The sequence below is a fragment of the Podarcis pityusensis genome, assembly GCF_964106645.2.
Source record: "Podarcis pityusensis genome assembly, chromosome: 1".
Classification (NCBI taxonomy): Eukaryota; Metazoa; Chordata; class Lepidosauria; order Squamata; family Lacertidae; genus Podarcis; species Podarcis pityusensis.
Window position 1 is genome coordinate 35,193,109 of NC_138028.1, and position 23,856 is coordinate 35,216,964.

Below are 23,856 nucleotides of genomic sequence, written 5' to 3' on the forward strand. Positions count from 1 at the left end.
CCATTTCAACTGGGGTTTAGGCCCAGTGTTTGCACAGAAACTTATTTGGTTGTCCTGTTCGATGACCTCTATCAGCAGAGAGACAGAGGAAATGTGTCCTTGTTCATTCTCCTTGACCTTTCAGTGGCTTTTGATACCATCAACCATTATATCCTTCCAGAGCGGTTGTCCGAGTTAAGAGTTGGGTGACCCTAAGAATTGTAAAGCGTTTAGTTTCAGAATGGATTTGGTTGTTACTTTGGGTATCTATGTGCCCTACTTTATTGAAGATATTCCTCTATTTGAAGGACTTCCTGGTCCATGTCTGGTTTAAAGACAAAAAAGGAAGGTCAGGGCCCCTGAAGTTCATCATCAAGCTAGAAACAAATTCACCAAGTGCCAGAAGACAGGGACTATCCATGGTAAATAAGGATAAGAGAGGCACAACTTTAAGCCGCAGAAAGAGACCTCTTAGAAAATATTTAACAGGAACCCAAGTAATATCAAATAACACATTTCAATCTCACAAAACACTCCATCTTAATAGAGTGATATGTATTTTAAGATTATAATTAGCCTCATTAAGTAATCAAGACATTTTAGCAATGCAAAATAGTGATAAATGTTTTGTGTCGATTGATGAGATTTTTATATAAGTTTTGTTGTTTAAAATTGATTTCCAAGATGAAGAACCTCCTGACCCAACCATATCAGATGATACTGAAGGCTCACTGTTATTGAAGAAAGCACCTTGCTACCTTCTAAAGGAGAAAATAGAGGGAGGTGCATGTGAAGTTATTGTGGAAAATATGGGAGAAGAAAGGAAAAGAAATGTCTCAAACGTTTTTTCATATGGCAGCATGCTTCTGTACTCAGCCATGATGTAAATTTGTGATATTAGCAGACACTACAGTTATGGTGACCTATGGCGGCAGCAAGCTTTGCATTGAGAACATAGGCATGGAGGGGATCAAAGGGTAACTCTTGAGACTCAGAGACCTAAAGTGGTCTCATTCAGGCCTACTGTTACAGACAAATCATGTTAAAAACATAATGCTCTCCAAGACTCTGTACATTTACTTAAGTGTAAACGGGAGAGCCCAATGGAATATACTTCTGAATACGCATAATGAACGTAAGAGAAGTCCTGCCAGATTTGACCAAAGGCCCATGTAGTTCAGCATCCTATTTCCTGCAGTTGCCAACCAGATGCATACGGGAAACCCACAAGGAAGACATGAGAGCCATATGTGCTCTTGAACACACAAACATATGGAACCAGACCACTTATCCAGCTAGCTTAGTATTCTCCAATCTGATTGGCAGTGGCTATCAGGGGTTTCAAATGTTATTTCTTTATTATTATTTATTGAATTTGTATACTGCCCTATATACCCAGAGGTCTAAGGGCGGTTTACAGAATAACGAGGCTTCCCAGCCCTACCCCGAACCCCTGGGTACTGCTCTGCCATTAAGCTATTGCCCCTCCCCAAGGGTTGTTCCCAGCAACTGGTATTCCGAGGCAGACCAGGCTGCAGATTGATGCATGGAGATTCAGTATAATATGAGTGAGATGAAGCATACTGAACGGTGAGATTCAGGGGGGGAAAACCTGCATCCATTGGGTTAAATTTCTCAGAAACATAAAAGAGAAAGGAAATACATATTTTCTGCTTATGCTATCATCTGTCAACTAAACTTAGAGATTCAACTTTTGTAGCACAGTTGTTTATAAAAACACAAAGCTGATTATCATCACTATCTGCATATTCTGCCAAGAAGGACAGTGTCTGGCTCTGAATAATAGCTCTAAAACATTCCTGACAAATATAAAATGTGAGCTGAACGGAAGTGTCCAAGACATGAAGAAACTACAGAATTTGAGGGCAGAAGTGGGGATGGGATCTAATGTGCTAAACTGTCACAGGTTCTATGTGCTTAGATCTCAGAGCACTCTAGAAAATGCTAACTGGAGCCTGATTAGCCGACAGGAAGAAGAAGAAGAAGAAGAAGAAGAAGAAGAAGAAGAAGAAGAAGAAGAAGAAGAAGAAGAAGAAGGGAGTTTGGATTTGATATCCCGCTTTATCACTACCCGAAGGAGTCTCAAAGCGGCTAACATTCTCCTTTCCCTTCCTCCCCCACAACAAACACTCTGTGAGGTGAGGGAGGCTGAGAGACTTCAAAGAAGTGTGACTAGCCCAAGGTCACCCAGCAGCTGCATGTGGAGGAACGGAGACACAAACCCAATTCACCAGATTACGAGTCTACCGCTCTTAACCACTATACCATACTGTATCTTTTGTGATTGGTCAAGTCAGTCTCTGTTCTTTGTTTGATCTACAGGGAGGCTTTTAATGTTTGAGGTATTACAGTATTTGATATTTCTTGGAAGCTGCCCAGAGTGGCTGGGGAAGCCCAGACAGATGGGCGGGGTATAAATAATAAATTATTATTATTATTATTATTATTATTATTATTATTATTATTATTATTACAGAGCAGTGGTGGTAGAGGCAGCAGCAATTAATTATCTAGCCAGCAAAATAGAAGCTCCCCTTGCCTAATGGTGGAGTGATACTGACCTACAGGGAACAGTAGCCTCTAAGTATCCAAAACCAAACTTGGAACAAGTCTGTCAGCATCATGCTAAGGCTATATCATACAAAAACTATCAAAGTAACATGCAAGCAACTTCTTTTTTTCTCTGCAGACTGATGATCTGTTGCTTGGCTGGCGTCCAAATAACCACAATCCATAAGAGACAAGCAGTGCAGGTCTGTTTTAGAATGCCAGACTATATTTTGCCTTGGTCCTAAGTTAAAAAATTGACTTCGGAACTGTAGTTACTCCTAGTATATTTGAAGGTACACAACTACATCAGGGCTTTCCTAGCATCAAAAAATGAAAGATAAACTAAAGTGCATTATGAAGTTACAGGAGCACAACTCAGGGGGTAAGTTCATGGACTCTGAGGAAAATATCTTGAAGAAACCATCTACGTCTTTGTGGATTTCCTGAATATGTAGACGACTCAAAACTTGAAGAGCCCATCTATTGCACAAGAGACCCCAATTAAAGTGGTGTGCCAACATCAAAAACAGCCTCCCAAGGAAGCCCAAGCACAAGTGTTCATTAAACCCATTTTACCAGGTGCCCCTAAGATTGTAAGGGCCACAACAGAAACGTAAGAGTGTCGCTGTATATAGTGTATGGTGAGCATCTTTATTTGGGTAATTTCCATCAGGTGCTTTATTTTTTCTCTATGCCTACATACATCTCTCTCCTTTTTTGTATTGATACCATTTTCCTGTTTCACATATTTTAAAATTTCAATAACTATAATCCATAAAAAGATAAATCACTTCAGTCCTATTGGAAGCTCCATGATCGGATGCTGTCTACTGTACCTCTGACGTACTAACAGTAAGGGACAGTCATCACCTTCATATGCTGCTTGTGAACTCCTAGAAGCTTCTCACTGGCACTGTTGGAAACAGAACAATGAGCTGGGAGTACCTTTGTCTGATCAAACAAGGCAATTCTTCTGTTCTTGTGATGCATTATACCATCATCCTTCTTCTTGCCAGACAACTACTTGCAAACACTGGGAGATTTTTTTACTGCCACTTAAAGAGCCAGAGCCCTGCTGTTTGCCATTGCTGTTATTGTCAAACTTCTCAGTTAAGGCAGAATCAAAGCACTGTAAACGACAGAATGGCTGAGCTTGGCACTAACACAGCGACGGGCTTTATCTTAATTATTATCTACTTATAGGTAAGTAGACTAACAAGGTTAGAAAATACCCCCATCTTTCAATAGCTTATTTACTACCTATTTTAGGAAATAACATGTTTCACATTTAAGATAAACTACTGATTAAATTTTTAGCTGTGATTTGTAAAAACAATAAAAATAACAATACAAGTATACAATATATCCAGAATAAATTGCAATTCTTTACAAAACAAATTGCATCCTCAGTATATTATTATTTCTAGGCAGGGGAGATACAGGCATAGGGCCTTCTCGGTGGTGGCACCCACCCTGTGGAACGCCCTCCCATCAGATGTCAAGGAAATAAACAACTATCTGACTTTTAGAAGACATCTGAAGGCAGCCCTCTTTAGGGAAGTTTTTAATATTTGATGTTTTATTCTGTTTTTAATCTGTTGGGAGCCGCCCAGAGTGGCTGGGGAAACCCAGCCAGATGAGCGGGGTAGAAATAATAGTAATGTTGTTGTTGTAGTTGTTGTTACTATTATTATTATTATTATTATTATTCTACCACTTTACATTTTACAATTTGGCTCTCAGATGCTCAATAGGTTTATGCTGGGATAATGAACAAAAAGAGGATGGCAACTTCAGGAGACTACTGCCATTTCTCAAAGACCAAAGGGTTGTCTGTGAGTGATGCAATAGTGATCAATGTTCTGTACACTATGCACAGACCAGGTTCTCTCAATGCCCATGAGAAGCCCACCAGCAGGACCTGAGCAAAACAGCACTCTCCCCTCCTGCACTTTCCAACAATTGATATTCATACTCCCTCCAAGCATGAAAGGCATAGCATAGCCATTTGGGTTAGTAGCCATTGAAAGCCTTATTCTCCCTTAATTCCTCTAATCTTATTTTAAAGCTAATCAAGCTGGGGGGGGGGGCATGAATGTGGGGTCCCTTACATGCCACATGTCTTAGGGACCAGGACATGGACCAGCTTACTTCCAGTCACTAGCATGGCACCTCCCTCCCCAATGGGTGGCTGGGTAATGTCATCTGCAATCTTTAGCCATTCCATTTCAGCAGGCTGAGCTCTTAAGACAGCAGGTGTGTTCCCTTATTTCTTAGTCCCTGCTCTTACACTGCCAGTTCATGGAAACTTTAGCTCAAGGATAGGGAACCTATGGTTCTCCATATTGGACTCCAACTTCCATCAACCTCAAAGCCAGCATGGAAAATTGTCAGGGATCCTGGGAGTTGTAAGTCCAACAACATATGTAGGGCATCAGGTTCCCCATACCTGTTCTACCTTATAAAGGTGTGGCCTGCTTAAGCCCAGTTTTGTGTGGTTCTTGTCCTTACTTCATCCTTCCTTGTGTGCTTCTCACTGCAGAAGCCGGACAGAGAGAAAACTAACAAGCTGCTGAAAAAGGAAGCAGTTATACTGGCCAAATAGAAAGCAACAAGGAAGAAACAGACCAAGAGAGTACTAGGTGACTGTCACATAACTGGGATTCCTTCATAAAGTCTCTACCCCTCTTTTCTCAACCAACCCCCTATGATTGGTAAAATAAAAAGAACACAAATTAGTTATTCCAGCTTTATTGCTATAACCAATCTCACAATAAAATGCACAATAAATTGGCAACTGCTGCCATCTGGCACATTGTTCATTTACCTGAAAGCAACAGGGCTCACATCACAAAATGGTAGCAATTACCACATATTAGAGAGCTGTGTGTTGATTACCGTGCTTTAACACTCACAGCCCTTTAATCACTATCTACATGACTTCGAAACTATCACAGACAGTTTCAGAGCAGTGTACTGTAGCTCTATTGTGAAGTCAAAAACCTAACACAGCAAGCTGCCTTATACTGACTGAGCTCATCTAGCTCAATATTGTCCACAAAAGCAATGCCAACCTGGTGGCCTCCAAAGGATTTGGACCATTTGATGAGAGTTGTAGTCCAAAGCAATTGAAGGACACTAGCTTGTTAAAGGTTGGCCTCCAGGATATCATACGGGATGTTTCCATCCTTATTTTAGGATCCCAAGGATTGAACCTGGGACCTTTTGAATGCAAAGCATGTGCATTGCTACTGATCCTTAGCCATTTCTCCAGTTCGAAATGCTATTTCTGCATTCACAAATTAAGGAATTGTTTCTAGTTAGTGGCTTGCCTACAATAAAATATTGGGTAGGCAACTGTACGTACAGTAATTACACAGTATGTATGTACACAACAGCAGATTAGACTCGGGCTATTACTGGAGCCAGAATTTGATCTGCTTCTCTTGACTCTTCAGGACAGAGGCAGCTTGGACGTTCATGGAACAGCAAAGATCAAGCGGCAAGTGCCCATGTACACTCAGCCAGGAAACATCCCAAACAAAAGACTTCTTGTCACAGCAGCCGCAGTTCTACTCTTATAGGCAAAGCTAATCTGCAATAAGCTATTTTGTTCAAGAGATGAAAACAGACAGAGGAAGAAACGAAAGAAATGTCTCTGTTGGAAGCTGCTTCTATCATTTAATCTGTCAAAGATTGAAAAATAGTACACATCTGAAGTAATGACAGAAAAATCTACCTGGGTGCAGTACATAAGAGCATCCCTTCTGGATCAGATCAAAGTCCTACCTATCTAGTCCAGCATCCTGTTTTGACAATGACTAGCCAGATTCACAACAGCATTCTCTCCACATGTGCTGGATAGTGCCCTATCATAGATTATTTTTCAAAATTGTGTTTTTAACCATTTTTAGATTTTTGCCAAACATTACCATTTTCAAACCTTTCTGAGAAGATGTATTGATAAAAAAAAGCCTGCAGTTCATTTCTCATGCTGAGCCAAGCGCTAGAGGAGGCTCTCGATTCTTGGCAAACATAATCCCTAAGGGATAAAAAATTGATATTCTTCTTGCAATCATCAATTAGAATTATCATGGGAAATGGGAACCCATTTTTGAACTGGCTTCTTATGTGGGCCATTCACATGGCTTTTTTTCATAGAGGTAAATGGCCACATAGTGTTATTGTAATTATCTGTATATTTTAAAGGATTTACTATATTTATATACAGTTTTAATTTTTAATTAATATTTAATTAAACAATGCTTTTTTAATAAACCTCCCCCTTTTTAGCTGTTCTTATTTTATCTGTAAGCAGCCTAGAGTCCCTGTCAGGAAAAAAGGAATAGTACAAAGATATTATTATTGATAATAATCCCTTCTCTTGATGGTTTCAGATTCTAAAAGAGGAAGAAGCAGGAACTTCTCTGTTTGAGCTGGATACCACCTAATGGTCTGCAAAGATACGGAGAGTCTACCAGCCAACACCATTTGCACATATTTCAATGTTTCAAAAAAAGGACTTCAGAATGGTAAATCTAAACCTAAGCCAAACTGTGCGAGAGAGATTTTTGTGGCTATTTTTATACGATATTTTCCTGCTTCTTCTCAACAACAATATATTGCATTTAATAAGAGTTTTGCCCAATGGGAATCAGGTATGCACTCATGTTTTATGCAAGAAACTGCATAGATTGTTTGGTTACATGTTCTCTTAGAAAAGGGCTTTATGCCCAGAGGAAGCCAGAATTTACTCACTGCCCCTGTGGCACATAATTGTTTCAGACCCATCTGCTTTAAAACTCTGGAGTTCCCCATCTTCCCAAAACATCTAAGTATATAGGTTGATGGCTATTATTAAGAAATAATCTTAGTAAATGATCGAACTGCTGAAGAGGCTTGAATGTTTTACTCCCATGCAAACACACCTGGGAGTTTTAAAGCGGTAAAAAGAAGAGTAAAAATCCGTACGATTTCCAACCTCCAAATGTACAGGAAACCATACCTACTAGGACTGATAAGCATAAAATTTAAATTGCCTGAACCAATGCAACTTGAAATTATTTGCTATAGCAAACAATAAATTGAGTAGCAACGTAGACTTTTTTTATTTATTTAGAGTGGCAGATAAGTGTCCTGACACGTTTCCAGTTATTTCAAGGCCATTTGAACAAAGTAGCTACACATTGGAAGACAAGAGTGCCTGGCTTGCTTTGGTCCATGGGGTCACGATGAGTCGGACATGACTAAACGACTAAACAACAACAACAACAAGCTACACATTGTGCAATTTAGACTGCAATCCTATTCTCACCTACCTGAGAATAGGCCCAAATGAATTCAGTGGGACTTTACCCCTTGGTAGACATGCATAAAAGTGCACTATTAGAAGTCCAAAACCTAAGGGCACATGTACACACTTAAACACAGCATACTTTCCAAGTGCCCCGGAAAAAGCAGGACATCTGGAGAGACTGGGGAATTATGTCCTTGAGTCTGCTAGATGACACTGCAAGGGATCCTTGCCTTAGGAGAGCGAGAAAAATTCTCAGGGATGACTCACACCCCGGCCAGCACCTCTTTAATCTTCTACCCTCGGGCAGGAGATACAGAATTATAATCAGTCGTACCAGCAGGCTAAAAAATAGCTTCTGTCCATGGGCTGTTAGGCTGTTGGACGGAAAATAACATAGCGCAAACTGACTTGCGAGGTGGTGTGTTGTGCAATAAGCACACAGAGTGCAATGAGATTGCCTGTTTGGAGGGGAGGCTCAGTTAGGCTCGGGTAATTTCATTGTACAGTGGTACCTCGCAAGACGAATGTCTCGCAAGACGAAAAGCTCGCAAGACGAAAGAGTTTTTCGTTTTTTGAGTTGCTTCGCAAGACGAATTTCCCTATGGGCTTGCTTCGCAAGACGAAAATGTCTTGCAAGTTTGTTTCCTTTTGGATTTTCAATGCATTCCTATGGGAAACCGTGCTTCGCAAGACAAAAAATTCGCAAGACGAAAAAACTCGCAGAACGAATTAATTTCGTCTTGCGAGGCACCACTGTACACAGGTTGTACATTGTACATTGACAATAAAGGTATTATTATTATCCTGTTTACTTGTGCAAGTCACTTTGGGAGCCGTGCTCTCGCATCACGTTCTTCACCCCAAAAAAGTGCTTTTCTGGGGCAAGAGCAAGGCGTGAGTCACATGACTCACCTGGGAGTGCATCCCGAAAGACACATGTTCTAGTTTTGGGTTGGAAAAATTTGGGTGGTAGGACACAGCAGTATGGGAGCCACTTCTCCATGCTATGATTCCAAACTGCTCTGGGAACATGCATATTACATGGGCAGGGTCATTTTGTTCCTTCCTATGTGGAACTGCTATCAGTAAGGGTTACTTTAACTGTAAGGGGGAAAGCCTAAAAGACCAGGAGGGGGGAAACTAAGCACTGGAAGTGTTGTCTTTATAACAGAGCTTTGCTGAAGACAATCTTTGTCTTCCATTCAGCTTAAACTACCGTAATTTTCGCTCCAAAACACGCACTTTTTTGCTCCTAGAAAGTAAGGGAAAATGCCTGTGCGTGTTACGGAGCGAATGCACTCGACCGGATCCATGGCTGCCATCAGTCAAGCAAAGCGGGAGCCGCTTGCAGGGCTTTGCACGGCTCTAGCTTTGCTTGCTTTACAGCCAGGAGGAGGGGGAGGAGCTGAGGAGGAGGGAGGGAAGGAGAGCCATGGCAGCAAAGCGGGCAGTAGCCGCTTACATGGGAGGAGGGACAGAAGGGAGCCATAGCGAGCCGGAAAAAGCGCCGCGTAGCCAGCAACAGCTGCTGCAGCCTCAGCTAGCAAAGGTCCGTGCGCTCTCTAAACGGAGCAATGAGGCTGCAGAGGGACGGCAGGGCACAGGAGGGCTCTGAGCCACGAGCGCAGTGAAAACCAGTAAAAAAGTTTTTTAAAAGGCTGCTGGGGACAGGAGGGCAAGGGATGAGGGAGAGGGGGAAATTACGATTCTCCCAGCCTCTCAGCTGATCCGCTGAGCAGGACTTGGGTTGCAGGGGATTCGCCATTAGTTGCGTAAAGCAGCAAAGAGGGAGAGGAGGAGCAAAGCGGGAGAGTAAAGGAGCTGCTTACACTGCTGTAAGTGGCTGCTGTCCGGTTGGCTCCTTTAAAGCAACAGTGCTCTTTCCCTCCCCCCTCCTCGCTCCACACACCCCACAATAGCTCCTTCTCCCCTTAAACCCCTCTCCTGCATCATTAGCAGCATCCTTCTCCACACACCCCATGCGTGTTCCTTCTCTCCATAGACTCCTCACCTGCATTATTAGCTGCATCCTTCTCCACACACCCCACGTGTGTTCCTTCTCCCCTTAAACCCCTCGCCTGCATTATTAGCCGCATCCTTCTCCACACACCCCACGCGTGTTCCTTCTCCCCTTAAACCCCTCTTCTGCATTATTAGCAGCATCCTTCTCCACACACCCCATGCGTCCCTTGAATGCTTTTCCTTCCCTCCCCACTTAAAACGTGGTTACAAAGCACGGATCCACATGGATCCTCAGGATTTTTGCACAGGGTCACCCCAAGTTCACCATCAGATCACATAGCATACCCATGGCTACAGCCTGCACCAAAAAACACACACGCACCCACTGTTTCATGGGGCTGCAATGACGCAAAAACGTGGTTACAAAGCATGGATCCACATGGATCCTCAGGATTTCTGCATTGGGCCACCCCAAACTCACCGTCAGATCACGTCTGTGGCCACAGCATGAACCACAAAAATCATACATCCACTGTTTCATTTAGAATATTTTTTCTTGTTTTCCTCCTCTAAAAACTACGTGCGTGTTATGTTCAGGTGCATGTTATAGAGCGAAAAATACGGTATCTTCCATCAGTCCAGTTTCTAACTGCAGCCAATAGATATAAAAGCCATAGCATGCATTAGATAAGTTGAACAATCAAAGTTGGGCTTCACTGTCCAGATGACATTCACTACAAATCCAGACCTGATAATACATCGTTTCCACTGCATTTTACTAATTATTCCATTAAACACAATGGAATGTACATGACCATACAGGTTTTTTTTTTGCTTTGCCAGTCAAATGTAAGTTCACTGCAAAAGAAGCAGTGATTATAAGCATCAGGTTTAAAAACTAAGCAACAATTTTTACATTTTCCAAAATTGTGCAATAGCTATGCAAAAATCAAAATTCTTAGTCCTTTGAACTTGAGCTAATTATGTCAATGGGAGTGAATAAGTGACATTTGCCCTTGTAGCAGAATGTTTATATATTGAAAATTTTAAAAACAACACTTGAAGCTGTAGTTGATTTTATTCAAATTAGGGCAGGAAAAAAACACAATTCCCCCTTGCTTCCCTAGTCACCATAATGAATAATACCTCCTGATCATTATGATATAATACGTACATTAAACAAAGAATTAAAGAAAGAACTTTCACTACATTGTTCACATGAAAGTTAAGAACAGAATATATAGATCAGGCAAAGGTGAGTTATTATTTGACTGTTGTTTTCAACTGACATTTTATTTTGTTGGCAGCCCAAACAACTGACTTATTTAACATCCAGTAGAACTTTGGTGCAAGTTTTGAGGGCTTTATAAGGCTTTATATTTCTGAAATGCTTTCATACTTTTATAGCATCAGTACTGATGCAGAATAAACATGGTGGATGTGACTACTTCCTTCTGCAAGTTTTTTGGACTCTAATAGAGCTGCAGACCATCAACTCCTTGGAATCTCAACAGACTTCATGCAATGTTCTACAGCCTACACATTCCTAGAGAAACATGACATCATTAAAGTTTTCGAAGCAAATATATCTTTGTAGCCAAAGATTTGGAAACAGATGCCAAAAGGGACAGGGTCTTCATTTCAATAAGAAAGTACTATATAACTCAGGCAACAAATAAACAAAAATAAACAAATCTTCCAAAAAGACTGTCTTGACTTTACTTAAGTTATCGATGTGATTAGTTCTATTTTTAACAAGTATTGCAAAAATATAAATAGGTAGCCACTAAAACGTAAGCTCTTAATGAAACAGTTTTTGCTGCAGCAGCAACAACAACCACCCAAAGGGGAGTTGTTGTTTTTAAGGAAAAGGGTGATTTTTCAGCACACATAGGAAAAAAGCTTTCAGAATAATTTAAATAATGTCAGTACCTTTCCCCCAATAAACTGTGATTCAGCTAAGTGTTATATTTTATTCTCAATTGTTGAAATAATCTGCAACAAAAATGTGGTTAAAAATGGAGAAGGATAAATAATTTTTTAAAAAAATACACCCCAGTACTTAGAATGTAAGGACAACGAAATATTTCTTTCAGTGTGGATATATAGGACCAACATATTGTATAAAATGACTGAACACAGCTGGCAGAGCAATCCAAATTCACAGCACAAATTCAAGCTCTAAATGGCCCAAATCAAAGGCTACTCCAAATCTTTTAAACTAAGGGATCTTTTCAACAGTCTCATCCAGAAAACAGATTTAGCAACAGTGCTCACTGTAAGCAAAAGCTCACTGCAAAGTAAGCTTCTCTGTTTTTTTTCTTCCTAGGCAAAATGTGAGCCTCAGTAACTCACCAAAACACAAACAAAAGAATCATATATTCACTTGGGAGGAAAAGAAAGGTGTGGGGATGAAATAAAGCCTGTAAAGAAAGAGACAACAGGATAATTTAAACACGTCTAAAGGCTTAGTTCTGCAATGTTCAACTATATTGCTCTGTACCTGGCTATTTAGTTCACCCCTGTTGCAATATTAAATTGACCTGTAACATTATTCCCAACATGAAATAACTTGAACTATTAAAAATGTTAAGCTTTCAACTACTGGAACATTGAAACAAAGCGGAAGAGCCCACAGCTCAATGGAGGAGCTTGTGCTTTGAATATAGAATGACCCAGCATGAACCTCTATCATTTCCAGGAAGTTAGCCTTAAAAGCTTCTTCCTGAGACTTTGGGAGACCCAGTTTGTCAGAAAACAATACTGGGCTGGCTGGACTAACAGTCAGACTTGGTATGGTGCAGCTTCATTTGTTGATAGAGAAAACAAGATAAATCAGTAAATAGATTTCATTTCATAATGAGAACGAGCACATTGGTCCAACCTTAGCCTTCGAAGAACAGGAGTGGTCCTTCTATTCATGGAAAGTCTCTTATTCAGAGAGTCCTGCTGGCAGAAGTGGAAGGGGAGGTGATTTTTGCCAATTTCTGCCTCACCCTGCACCTTCTCAGTGTGTTTCAAAGACTGCAGGGTTTCTGAGGATGCAAGGGAATGAGGTGGGAACTGCAGGAAGCAGCCCTCCTCACTTCTGCTGGCAGGAGTTTCCTCTGCTCAGAGGTTCATTCAGAAAATGCTCCATCGAACAGTGCCAAAGTCAGGATCCAAACAATATTAATGATCAAAATGTACAGCACCCATAGAATTCTGGTCTCAAAATGGTTAAGCCATTTCAAGAAGTCCTTGAAGGTTGCCAGGTTCCTCTTGCCACAGCCCATCACATGCAGTCTGGCAGAGAAATTTATAGCCTCACTTCTGAAGATAATGCAACATCAATCCCCATTCACTCACATATGCAACCCAGAGTGTTCTCCTAAATTGTCCCATAAAGCACATAATAAGATGACCACACCTTCCTAGGCGTATCCCAGGCGTGCCTGCAAATCATCCATTCACTTTCTACCTGTTCTCATTGGTTGGCTTACTTTAGGAGACTGTCATAACATGGACAACATCAATTGCCTACCTATACTGGGAGACTGAGGCTGGCAGCTGGCCCATGTTGGAAGGGTCCATCAGGCATGGGTTTCTGGGTGAGGCAATTACCACTGTCAAGCAGGCATAGGCTGGTGGGTCAGTAGTAGTCCCTAGGAGAGGGCAAAAAGCAGACAAGGGAAGATGGGAGTCAAGGGCAAGGGAACAGGGTCAAGCAGGTTGAGGGTGAAGAAAACAGACCCCTATCAGAAGGTCCAGGACTGGAAATGATTTGACACAGAAAGGTTTATAGAGGATTCCTCTACAATCAAAAAACAGATCAGGGCGCTAATCAGGAGCTGAAAGATTCTACCGCAACAAGTGTTATTTTTTTAGGCCTTCTGAACTGTTGAAACATGCTGCTGCACACAAATTCTTATTCAGAAGTGGCACCTGTCAGGAACTTGCAAAACTGAGGAATAATCTGTAAGAAGAAGGTGGGGGCAGAGGGCTTTTACTTTCTTGACAACCATCATGCTCAATTATCTGACGAGGCATTTCTTTTCTGATGGGGCTATTTCAAGGATTCAATCCCTTCCCAGTAGCTCCACTGCAAGTGAAGAAAGGTCACATTTAAAATCAACTGGGCAAAAGTTAGCTGAGAATCATTGAGGCCCATTGATTTCAAGGTGACTTAAATGGAACAAACTTCTTTTGACTGGAGTTTATACAGCTGACAACATCCTATTGAACATAAGGCATCCCTTTGAATTCAGAATTACCAACTAGTTTATTTTCAAATTTCAAGAATCTTTGCAGGTTCATTGTTTTGGGGTTGACTGGTTTAGAAAATAATAACAGGACTATAAAAATAAGTTAACAGACTGATCCTATGCATGTCTACCTAGACATGAATCTCACAGAGCTCAGTGGGATTTCCTCCAAGGCAAGTGTGTGCAGCCGACAAGTATTATCCAAGTAAGTTTGCTAGCATCTACAATAAGGTGATTATACGATCTTACATGCCCGTGTTGATTAATGCTGTTATATTTTTTGTAATTTGCTCTGTAAACTTATTTTACAGTCATATAATTCTTTCAGATACACACACTTCTTTCCAAGCGCTGATTTTTATATGATTAACTTCATTTACTGGCAGCAAACAAAGGCAGCAATACTTTGGCAAACATAGTGGTAGGTGCCTGGCATGCCTGAAAGTGACATGAGTATCCCTTTTCCTTCTTCTGTACCTGCATTCAGAAATCCCCTGACATCAGGCCCAGTTTTTCCTACTATGTTTTATGTAATCTGATTTAATTTGAATAAAATGCAACCTAATTTATTATGTCAGAAGAATAATGCATGGCATATAACTTAAGCAATGTTTTCAAAAGGTAATAAAGTCAATGTAGCACAACCATCACAATTTTTTTAAAAAAATAATATATCCCCATTCATATACTTAAATGCTACCTTATTTATTTTTCATGCTTTACTCTGTTTCCCTGTTGTCATCCTACATTTGTAAAAAGAAAAATGACTTAAAGAAATTAAAGAAAACAGAATGTCAAATGGTTTACCAAAGGCAAATCATTGCTTTCTGAACTGCTAACCTTTCAAAAAGAGTTTTTCTTGTGGGCAATTTGGACAATTTGGACTTCAGCAAAGTATTTGACACAGTATGTGAATTATAACATATGGTATGACATTTTATATTGTCAGATGTAAGGTCTGAACTTGGAGCAATAATAATGTGCCTGTCTACAAGAAACTTATAATCTACAAATGACAGAGAAATACAGAGATCTGAAGATCTGAGGTCGATCAAGAAACAAATAAAGGCAAAGGCATTTCCAAGATGATGAGTGAACTATTATATTTTTATACAAGAACCCTCTTAAAACAATAGGTCCAATTTGGTTACTATTGTGATGTTGGTAGAAGATGGTGAGAATGAAGCTCAGGACCCTCTTTGCCAGTTTTCACTGATGGAGAAGAGTGCTGCTAATTTGGCGGTAGCAGGGGAGCAGGTCATGCTATGACAGTCAGCTAGCCTCCTTTCAAGCAGGTAGGAGGATAGAATCTGTGGTTCTTCCACAGGCAGTAGCCAACATAGGGCCCCAAAGCAGGGTGCTCAAGGGATGTGATGGAGTCGGGCAGGTCATGAATCTAACAGAATCCAGCAGATCCTGCAGATTCAGTCCTGACTACTGGCTTTTCCCAAGGCTCCTGGTTCACCTCAAACTGCTGCCCATGACCCAACCCAGATACCAGGTTAACCATGCAGTAAACTTTCAGGTTCATGGGAATTCATGAACACCCTCACTATTTTGCCATAAACTGTGTGTGTGGGTGGAGCAGGGGATATTTCAATAGTTGTTTCAACAGTTTATGGGGGGGGGGCCCTAACTAATATTTTATTTTCTTATGATAGTTCTTTTCTCTTTTTGCCTGATTTATCTTCTATCTGTTGTGCTTCATTTCTTTGGTTTTCAGTTATTATTTAATAGTTATATACTGTTTTCCTACCAGTTAGTACCCAGAGGTGCTGAGGGAAGGTCAGGGAGCAATCTAGTCTTAAAGAATAAACGTACAATAGATTTTAACAACACATAATATTGGAATGATATCACAGTCCAAAAAGAATCTTCCCTAAGATCATTATCACTGCCCTTTCCTAAGTAAGATTTATAGTACAGTAGTAGTCACCAGCTTCACCCAAGTTTATTTTCCCCCAGGTATAAGCCACCACAACCACCGTGGTCCTGATCTCTTCTCTGTCAAACTACCGTATTTTTCGCTCCATAGGACGCACTTTTTCCCCTCCAAAAATGAAGGGGAAATGTGTGTGCGTCCTATGGAGCGAATGCAGGCTTTCGCTGAAGCCTGGAGAGCGAGAGGCATCGGTGCGCACCGACCCCTCTCGCTCTCCAGGCTTCAGGAAGCTATCCGCAAGCCTTGCAAGCCCGGTGGGAGTTCCCGCGGGCTCACAAGGCTTGCAGGCAGCAGCCTGCAGCCCCGGCGAGTGTCCGCAAGCCTTGCGCACCCGGCAGGAGGTCCCGCCGAGCGCGCTCGGCTTGGGGCGGCAGCCTGTCGCCCGAAGCACGGGGAGCCCTCCGGAGGGCTCCCCGTGCTTCGGGCGAGTGTCTGCAAGCCTTGCGCGCCCGGTGGGAGGTCCCGCCGAGCGCGCGAGGCTTGGGGCGGCAGCCGCGGCGGGCGGGGGGGGAATAATTTTTTTTATTAATTTCCCCCCCAAAAAAACGAGGTGCGTCCTATGGGCCGGTGCGCCCTATAGAACGAAAAATACGGTAATTCTGATGATCAACAAACATGGGCTGAAGAAATCTGTATAGCTCTGACCACATCACGCAGGATGGAATATGGCTTTTAATGATAAATACAGCAGCTTCTACAGACTCCTGAAGATCTTAGATTTCAATTAAAAGTTTCTGGTTGTCATGGTTGCAGCGGGGCGAGGGGAGGGATCCCAAAAACATGTTCACAGCTTTTGTCAAAAAAACGTAAGAAACAGAGAAAGGGTGTCAAATAGGCAAGCTGGCCTAAGGCTAGAGACCCATAAAGCAATCACATCATTAGCAGGCACAGCAGCACAATTGCCTTTGAAAGCTTTATTTTGCACTTTAAACCAATAAAACCATCAATGAAAGCCACAAACATCTCTTTCCCCCTCCTAGGCCTGTGTAGCTAAAGAGCACTCCGCCTCTATAAGGCTCAAGCCCCAGCAAGGTTTAACTCATTTCTGTGAACAGTAACTTGCCCTGTCCACACAAATGTATAAAAGTTTACCTGAGCCACTGTCTTTCTCAGCAGGTAAAACAAAAATGCCCCAAGGAGAATCTAATGGCCATTGAGTTGGATAGCTTTATTTAGCACATCTATTGCCCTTCCAGCAGTCCCCCTACCCTTAACCTGTGTCCTCTGGATGTTTGTGATTATCTTTTTTGTGAAAGAGCAGGAAATAAGATCAATGTTTGCAAAATAATACTGATTATGAACAGGTTGCTAATGAAGATGAATAATGAGTGTGCAAAACTTTACAATTAGAATTTTATTCTAAATCAAATTTAGGTTAACTAAAGTAAAAAGGCTAAATTAGAAATCTAGAAGGCTAGAAAGCCTGCTGCCTATATCACTACTTACTTTAAACAGTAAGTGAGAATGAAATTACTTTTATGAAGAAATGAAGTAAAGATACCTCATAGAAACTTAGGTAGCACAATACCACCATGGAAACTCAAAACTTAAGCAGAACTTGATGGGATCAGTTGCATTTTATAAAGGAGATGTTCTCCATCTATGGAGATAGCGGATGATGTCCATCTAACTTCTACTCAAAGTATACTCATTGAAATGAATGGACTTCATGGGTCTATTTGAGTATGACTTAATTCACTATCACCCAGTGGGATTCTGGGAAAAGATTTTAGAGAACCAGTGTGGCACGGTAGTCAAAGGGTTGGGTTAACCCAAGGAAGACCCATGAAGACCGTGAAGTTCACCAGGTGACCGTGTCAGTCACCACTTCTCACCCTATTATCCAAATAGCCTTGTTTTTAGAAGATAAGCATGTATATTGCCTTGAATTCATTGGAATAAGGTCTGCAGTCAGAAAGCACGGATTACATTGTGAATTTATAAAAATCATTAATGGCGAACTGTTGTTCCACCTAAATTAGGTACTGATTCACTAGATGTTTATTTATATTCTTTGTTTAGGGTCATATCATTCTTACTGGTTTGTATCTAGAAATAAAAGGAGTCTTTCTGTTAATGGAAGAACCTTTGGTCTAGCAGAGGCCTCTTCCAATAGGAGAAGAGATGAGGCAATTTTCCCGGATGTACCCTTCCGCCTCCCTTGTCCTTTTCCATGCTGTTCTGAGTGAGTGCGGAAATCACATTCCCTTCTTTTCATTAGTAAAACCATTCTGCAAACATAAAGGCACAATTGGGTTCTACCCATTATTTTTGGCTGTAATCCTATACTAACTTACCAGAGAGTAAGTCCCACTGTACTCAGCTGGGCTTCAAAATAAACATTCATAGGGTTGTGCTGTTCATCTCATAAACTAGTGATAAGTTTCCGAGATATATTTTTAGGTTAAACAAAAATAAAAGAAAAATAATAGAATGTAATAGCACACCTCAATTTGAGCATTCTGGCAAGTTATTTTGCCCATTTCTGTAAAGTCTAGAGACCTGCTTTATTTTAGATAGAAATGAAATGAAAACTGAGAATGCAGACCCACTAATGATCAAAAGCAGGCATTAGATGGCATGTCCAGAACCTAGGCAAAACCTAGAAAATCAGGCCATATGGCAACTCTACACTCTAGTAAAAACCTTGGTCACCATGGGTAACAAGCCAATTTGAATATTTACAGCGTGAAATGAGCCTTCCTGAAAGCAGAACCAGTGTGTGTAAAGCAGGCAAGGCAATGCATATCCATTTTGAAAAAGCTGGAATCCCATTGATCAGCAGGTTGGCAGGGAAAAGGGAGCATGGGGAACTGAACTGGATCCCTTACCCCCTCATCAACAACTGATCAGTGGGTTATTGTTGTTTTTAAAAGGACTTTGCAAATATTGAAAGAGAAAATTCAAAAGAATAGTTGCAATTTTTTTACATCAGTTTTGCATCATAAAATTATGTAACAATTGATTTGTAAATAAGCTCCATCTTTCAATGACTTTATTGAGTGTATGACCTGTGCAAGCTTAGTCAAAACCTTCTCATATCATTGTTTTTAACTAGAGATTTAGAAGATCCAGTTAAGAACAAAAAGCTATTTTTAGCCATCTCACCCCTTGCTTTTTCTGTAAGACCAATTGCAGTGGTTAACAGTCGTCAACAGGTTTACCACACCTATCAGCCAATCACCCATTCCCACCACCCTTCTGAGTAATACCCCTCCCCACCCTCTCACTATATATAAGGGTCTGGTGACTTCTGTTTCAGTGTATCTGAAGAAGTGTGCATGCACACGAAAGCTCATTCCAATAACAAACTTAGTTGGTCTCTAAGGTGCTACTGGAAGGAATTTTTTTATTTTGTTTAATCTAGTGGCTGACAGCAAGGAAGTTGCAATTTCCCAATGTTACTCACTAATAATTCCTTTCAAATAATCAAGAGCCCTTTTTGGAGACAAGAAAATTTGATAACTCATTATGTGAAGCATATCTTGCCAAAAAGTTTGGACTTGAGGACAATGCTAACATACATGCATAGTATCAGCACCTCCAGAATCCATCTTCTTAGAGATTATAGATCTTAGGTGGGTAGGAGTTAGATCCTATCTGAACTAAGTTTTGCGAATTTTTCTGTGATTACTGTTTTTGCAATATTATCTTATTTATTTACTTTACAGAAGCAGGAAAGAAAACAGCATACAGGTAAGAAGAAAACAGCATCTTGTGTCCAAAAGACTCATTCATCAATCACAACTCTGACTTCACTCATTGGCTAAAAACACTAAAAGGTGGGAGCAGCCAGGCTGGCGCATCTCACAAAAATCACTTAGAAGGGTACCTGCCCATTTTGCTTCATAACTTTATTTCTAGGAGAACTAGAGACTTGCTTTTTAAAAAGAACCCAAAGTTCATAGCCTGGGACTCCTAGTGGCTGTGGTACATCAGTACTCCCCAAACCTGTCTCTCCAACTTTGATCAGCCCCAGCTTGTACGGCCAGTGGTCAGGGGTTACAGGTTAGCCATGTTAACCTGACTTCCATGTGCACAGAAAACTGGATTTTGCCTCTTTTAGGATATTTATTGATGCTGAATTGCTTACCTGCCCTTCGCTATAAGGCTGCAGGGCGGGTTTTAACAATGTAAAAATCTTAAAACAAGTTAAAACAATTGACTGGTCTTGCCCATCTTCTAAAACCCAGGGCCATATCCAAGCAGAATGCTTCTACATGTGCAATGGGAGCTTCCCCTCGTTCTCTTCTCTCCTGCATCCTCTGCTAATCTTCTCTGCTGGGTTGGAGGAAAACCTAGAAAATATTGGGGGAGGGGCACGTAGGAAGAGGAGAGACAGCAGAAGTTCTAGCATACAGCAAAAAGTCACTGAGCTAAAGGATGCAGTTCATTGGCTACATTCCTTAATCATTATAGGTTGCATCCAATGTTGCGTATGCAAATTCACTCTTGCCTGTTTCAACAGTGCTTCCTGTTTCCCCCCTCCGCCCCGCAAGCTGCTCTGAGGGTGCACAGGAGTAGAGAGGAATGAGCAATTTCATTACACAGGTGCATTCTGCTCATGCAAAGACAACCCTATGTACTTTCTGACTACCTCCATGTTTAAACTAAAAAGTTTTTTCTTCTTCCCCCAAATAATCACGAAACAATGTAAACAGCAGTCACTGCTTAGCTTAATCTTTGAAGTTCTGTAGCAAATGATATCTTATTTTGATCACATAGATGTTTTGATATGTAAAAAAACAAAACAAAAATCAATCAAAAAAAGTGTTCAAAGGTGCGATGTTCTGAAAATATTGCCATGTAGCATTTACCGTAACAGCTGTACGTTTAAACTTTAGGCACAAACTGAACTGCAGAGGATCTGCTGCATAAATAAGATCCCCATGGCAACTAAATGTGCTACTAGATAACAGAGAAAAAAGGATTTATGTGTTTGCTGAGCTGTCTTGCCCTAGAGGAATTCTCCAGGCAAATGCAGGCCACCTGCCACATGTTACATTAAGCTCAGCCTTCTGGTCTTATTTTCAACAAAAAGGTCCAGCAACTTTTGTTTGAAAGTTTTATTGAGCCTTATTTTCCCGTAACTCCAAATGAAAGCAGAAGCTTCTTATTTTCCTATGCTTTTGCATAACTGTGATTGCACATAAATTATGCATATAATTATGAATAAAAAAACAAGCGAGTGTGTGCAACGCCTACAAAAACAGGTAGCAAGTGAGCTAAATTACTGAGCTGTTATGCAGATTCCCCAATTTTATCTCTCTCCATGAAGATTCTCTCTTTAAAAGTAACCAAGGACCACCAAAGCCAACAGCAGAACTTCTATGCCAAAGGATAGTTGTTTGCTTTCATAACAATGGAATGCACTTTTCATCTGAAAAGTGGGTTTCAGAGCTAAATCCAAAGTATTTGGAAGTAATGCAGAAGACCTGAAGGGCCACTGGAACATCTATTGGTACCGCAATAAAGCAGAGGGCAACAGGAAAAGCTGACAATTTAACAGCCTGATAAACAACACAGTTAAGTAAGTGACTGCTTGTACTACAGCTTTGTTTTACAAAGAGCTTGCATTGCTTCCTAACTCCTATGTCGCTTTTTCAAAGGAAACCATATGGATGGCATTCTTCCGCAGAAGTGTTGAGTTATTTGTGCCTAGGAAAGACCTGTAAAAAGTTAATGGTTAAAACCAGATCTTCACTTGTTAAAATTCTCAGGAGATGCTTTTGCTGCTCTCTTTCCTATGGAGAGGAAATTGTGCTGTAAACTTGGAAGAGGAAAATAATATGCATCACTCACCTAATAGGTATTGATTTCCTTATGCTCCTTTCACTATTTTTTCTTTAAAACCACATAGTAAGAACCAAATTAGAGAGTTCATCTTTAGTAATAACTTTCAAGCATTCTTTATTTGGGAGGGAGGGGAAGCTTGAAAATTATGATTGGAATGTTTTTATATGAAGTTTGTAATGTTTTATCAATTGTTTTGTGATATGCTGTATTTTGTTTGATTAGCTACTCTGGGAGCCTATGGGATGTGGCACAATGAGTCAGTATGCCTGGCTGCTAACCAGAAGGTTGGTGGTTTGCGCCCACCCAGGGACGGCTATGGGCAGGATTCCTGCATTACAAAGGGTTGGACTAGATGACACTTAGGGTCCCTTCCAACTCTACAATTATATGATTCGATGATTCCATAATGAAGGGCTGTTTATTAACGACTACTACAACAATAATAGGCAGAAAATAGAAAAAGCAAGTAGAAAGAAATCCTGAAAGCTCATTTTCTACTTTATCAGATTGCTAAAACCCATACAGATCCAGCAATGTATAAATTATAGCACTGAACTGCATGGGCAAATCATGCATCTTAATTTCCATAACACCATGAGTTTTCTGGGAAGCAGCAGAGCCGATGTGTAGACTGGCCAAGTGATCAGGCCAGTTGGCAGATACTGTGTTTGTGTGTGAGCATGCGCACATAAAAGCCATAAATGTTGCAAGCACTTTTTCACATGCTGCTTCAGGTAAGATTGAAGAATACACATGTGTAGTTTCTTCAAAGCCTTCCCTCCCCAAGTGGGAGGTGGCAAACCAATTTATTAAAGTGACGCAGAGGCATCTGCAGGAACTGTACTCCAACCCGCATCATGCTCTAGTTTCTCCTGTAATCTACTCTTGGCCCCATCCGGACATCAGAATTTTTGAAACCAAACATTGATACCTGAACTTCTCAAGTGAGCCACATGCTACTTAGGATGCTATTATTCAATCACCATTAGACAGATGGGGCATTTAGCCACAGAAAGTAGCAACATTGCCCCTTTGATAACATACAGTAGGAATTTGCCTTAAGTTTTACAGTACAGGCCACAACCATTTTACACGCGTTCAATATGTGTGTGACTGTGCATGCGTGCAGCACCGCAAACCCAGAAGTGACTAGAAAAAAGGGAGAGAACAGCCCTTAAAGAGTGCAGAAAGGGCAAAAATGATGTGTAAATAGCATCTAGCAATCCCACAAGCCTTTGCAAGTGCAATCCCAAGAGCCCTTGCGTCGACGTTTGAGGCCTTTGAGTTGGAGTTTGAGAAAGGCGATTTGGAGGCAGTGACTGTGGTGTTTGCAGGCTGCTTCAATGGTGTTCCCAATATACATTTTCACTTAAATGTGTGTTGCCTCAGAACGTAACCCCCGGGTAAATGGGGAGTTCCCTGTTCTAACAAATAAATGTCTACCATGAACTAAGTTCAGTATGAGATAATGCAGATGATTACTGATGTTGAAGTGCTATTACTTTGCATTTTTTTTAAGGATTGGGGTACAATTCATGTATCTCTAGCAAATTCTAGATTGTGGCCTCCATTTTTAATCATTCTTTTTATTAAAAGAAGAAGAATGAAGTCTTTCACAGTTGTCAACTATGTAAACACCTGTCAACCAGGCAAACACCTGTTAATATATATGTTAATATATTAAAGTATAATAACTTAAAACATAATAGATAAATATATATTATTAGATATATAATAGTATAGTATAGTATAGTATAGTATAGTATAGTATAGTATAGTATTAGAATAATAAACTAAGGGCTATATACTATTTCTGGAAATCAAGCTACTGATAAATGAATGTCATTCAAATTTGTCCATATTAATGCTCCCAGGTAATAAGTCAGATTGATCAGTCACAAATTTTTAAAAGCGTATTTTGTGTTCATGCACAAATTACTCTTCCAGTGCCGATATCTTCTGACTTCTGCCACAATCAGTATGTTACCTGCTATTCTTGAACACAGAATAATCAGAAGCTGACTTGGTCCACTGGTCCATCTAGCTCAGTATTGTCAACACTATCC

The 23,856-nt window shown here is 40.7% G+C and overlaps 1 protein-coding gene across 11 annotated transcripts in view; it reads right to left on the reverse strand.

The window, feature by feature from the left end:
- Window positions 1–23,856, reverse strand: part of NPAS3 (neuronal PAS domain protein 3) — a 641,499-nt gene that overhangs the window by 478,065 nt on the left and 139,578 nt on the right. For 3 of the 11 annotated variants that reach the window (XM_080977756.1, XM_080977755.1, XM_080977751.1), the window contains one exon: window positions 13,332–13,452. The exons of the other annotated variants lie outside the window; for them this stretch is intronic. In XM_080977756.1, the coding sequence (XP_080833882.1) occupies window positions 13,332–13,452 (121 nt within the window). The remainder of the gene's footprint in view (window positions 1–13,331; window positions 13,453–23,856) is intronic. 11 annotated transcript variants of the gene reach the window in all.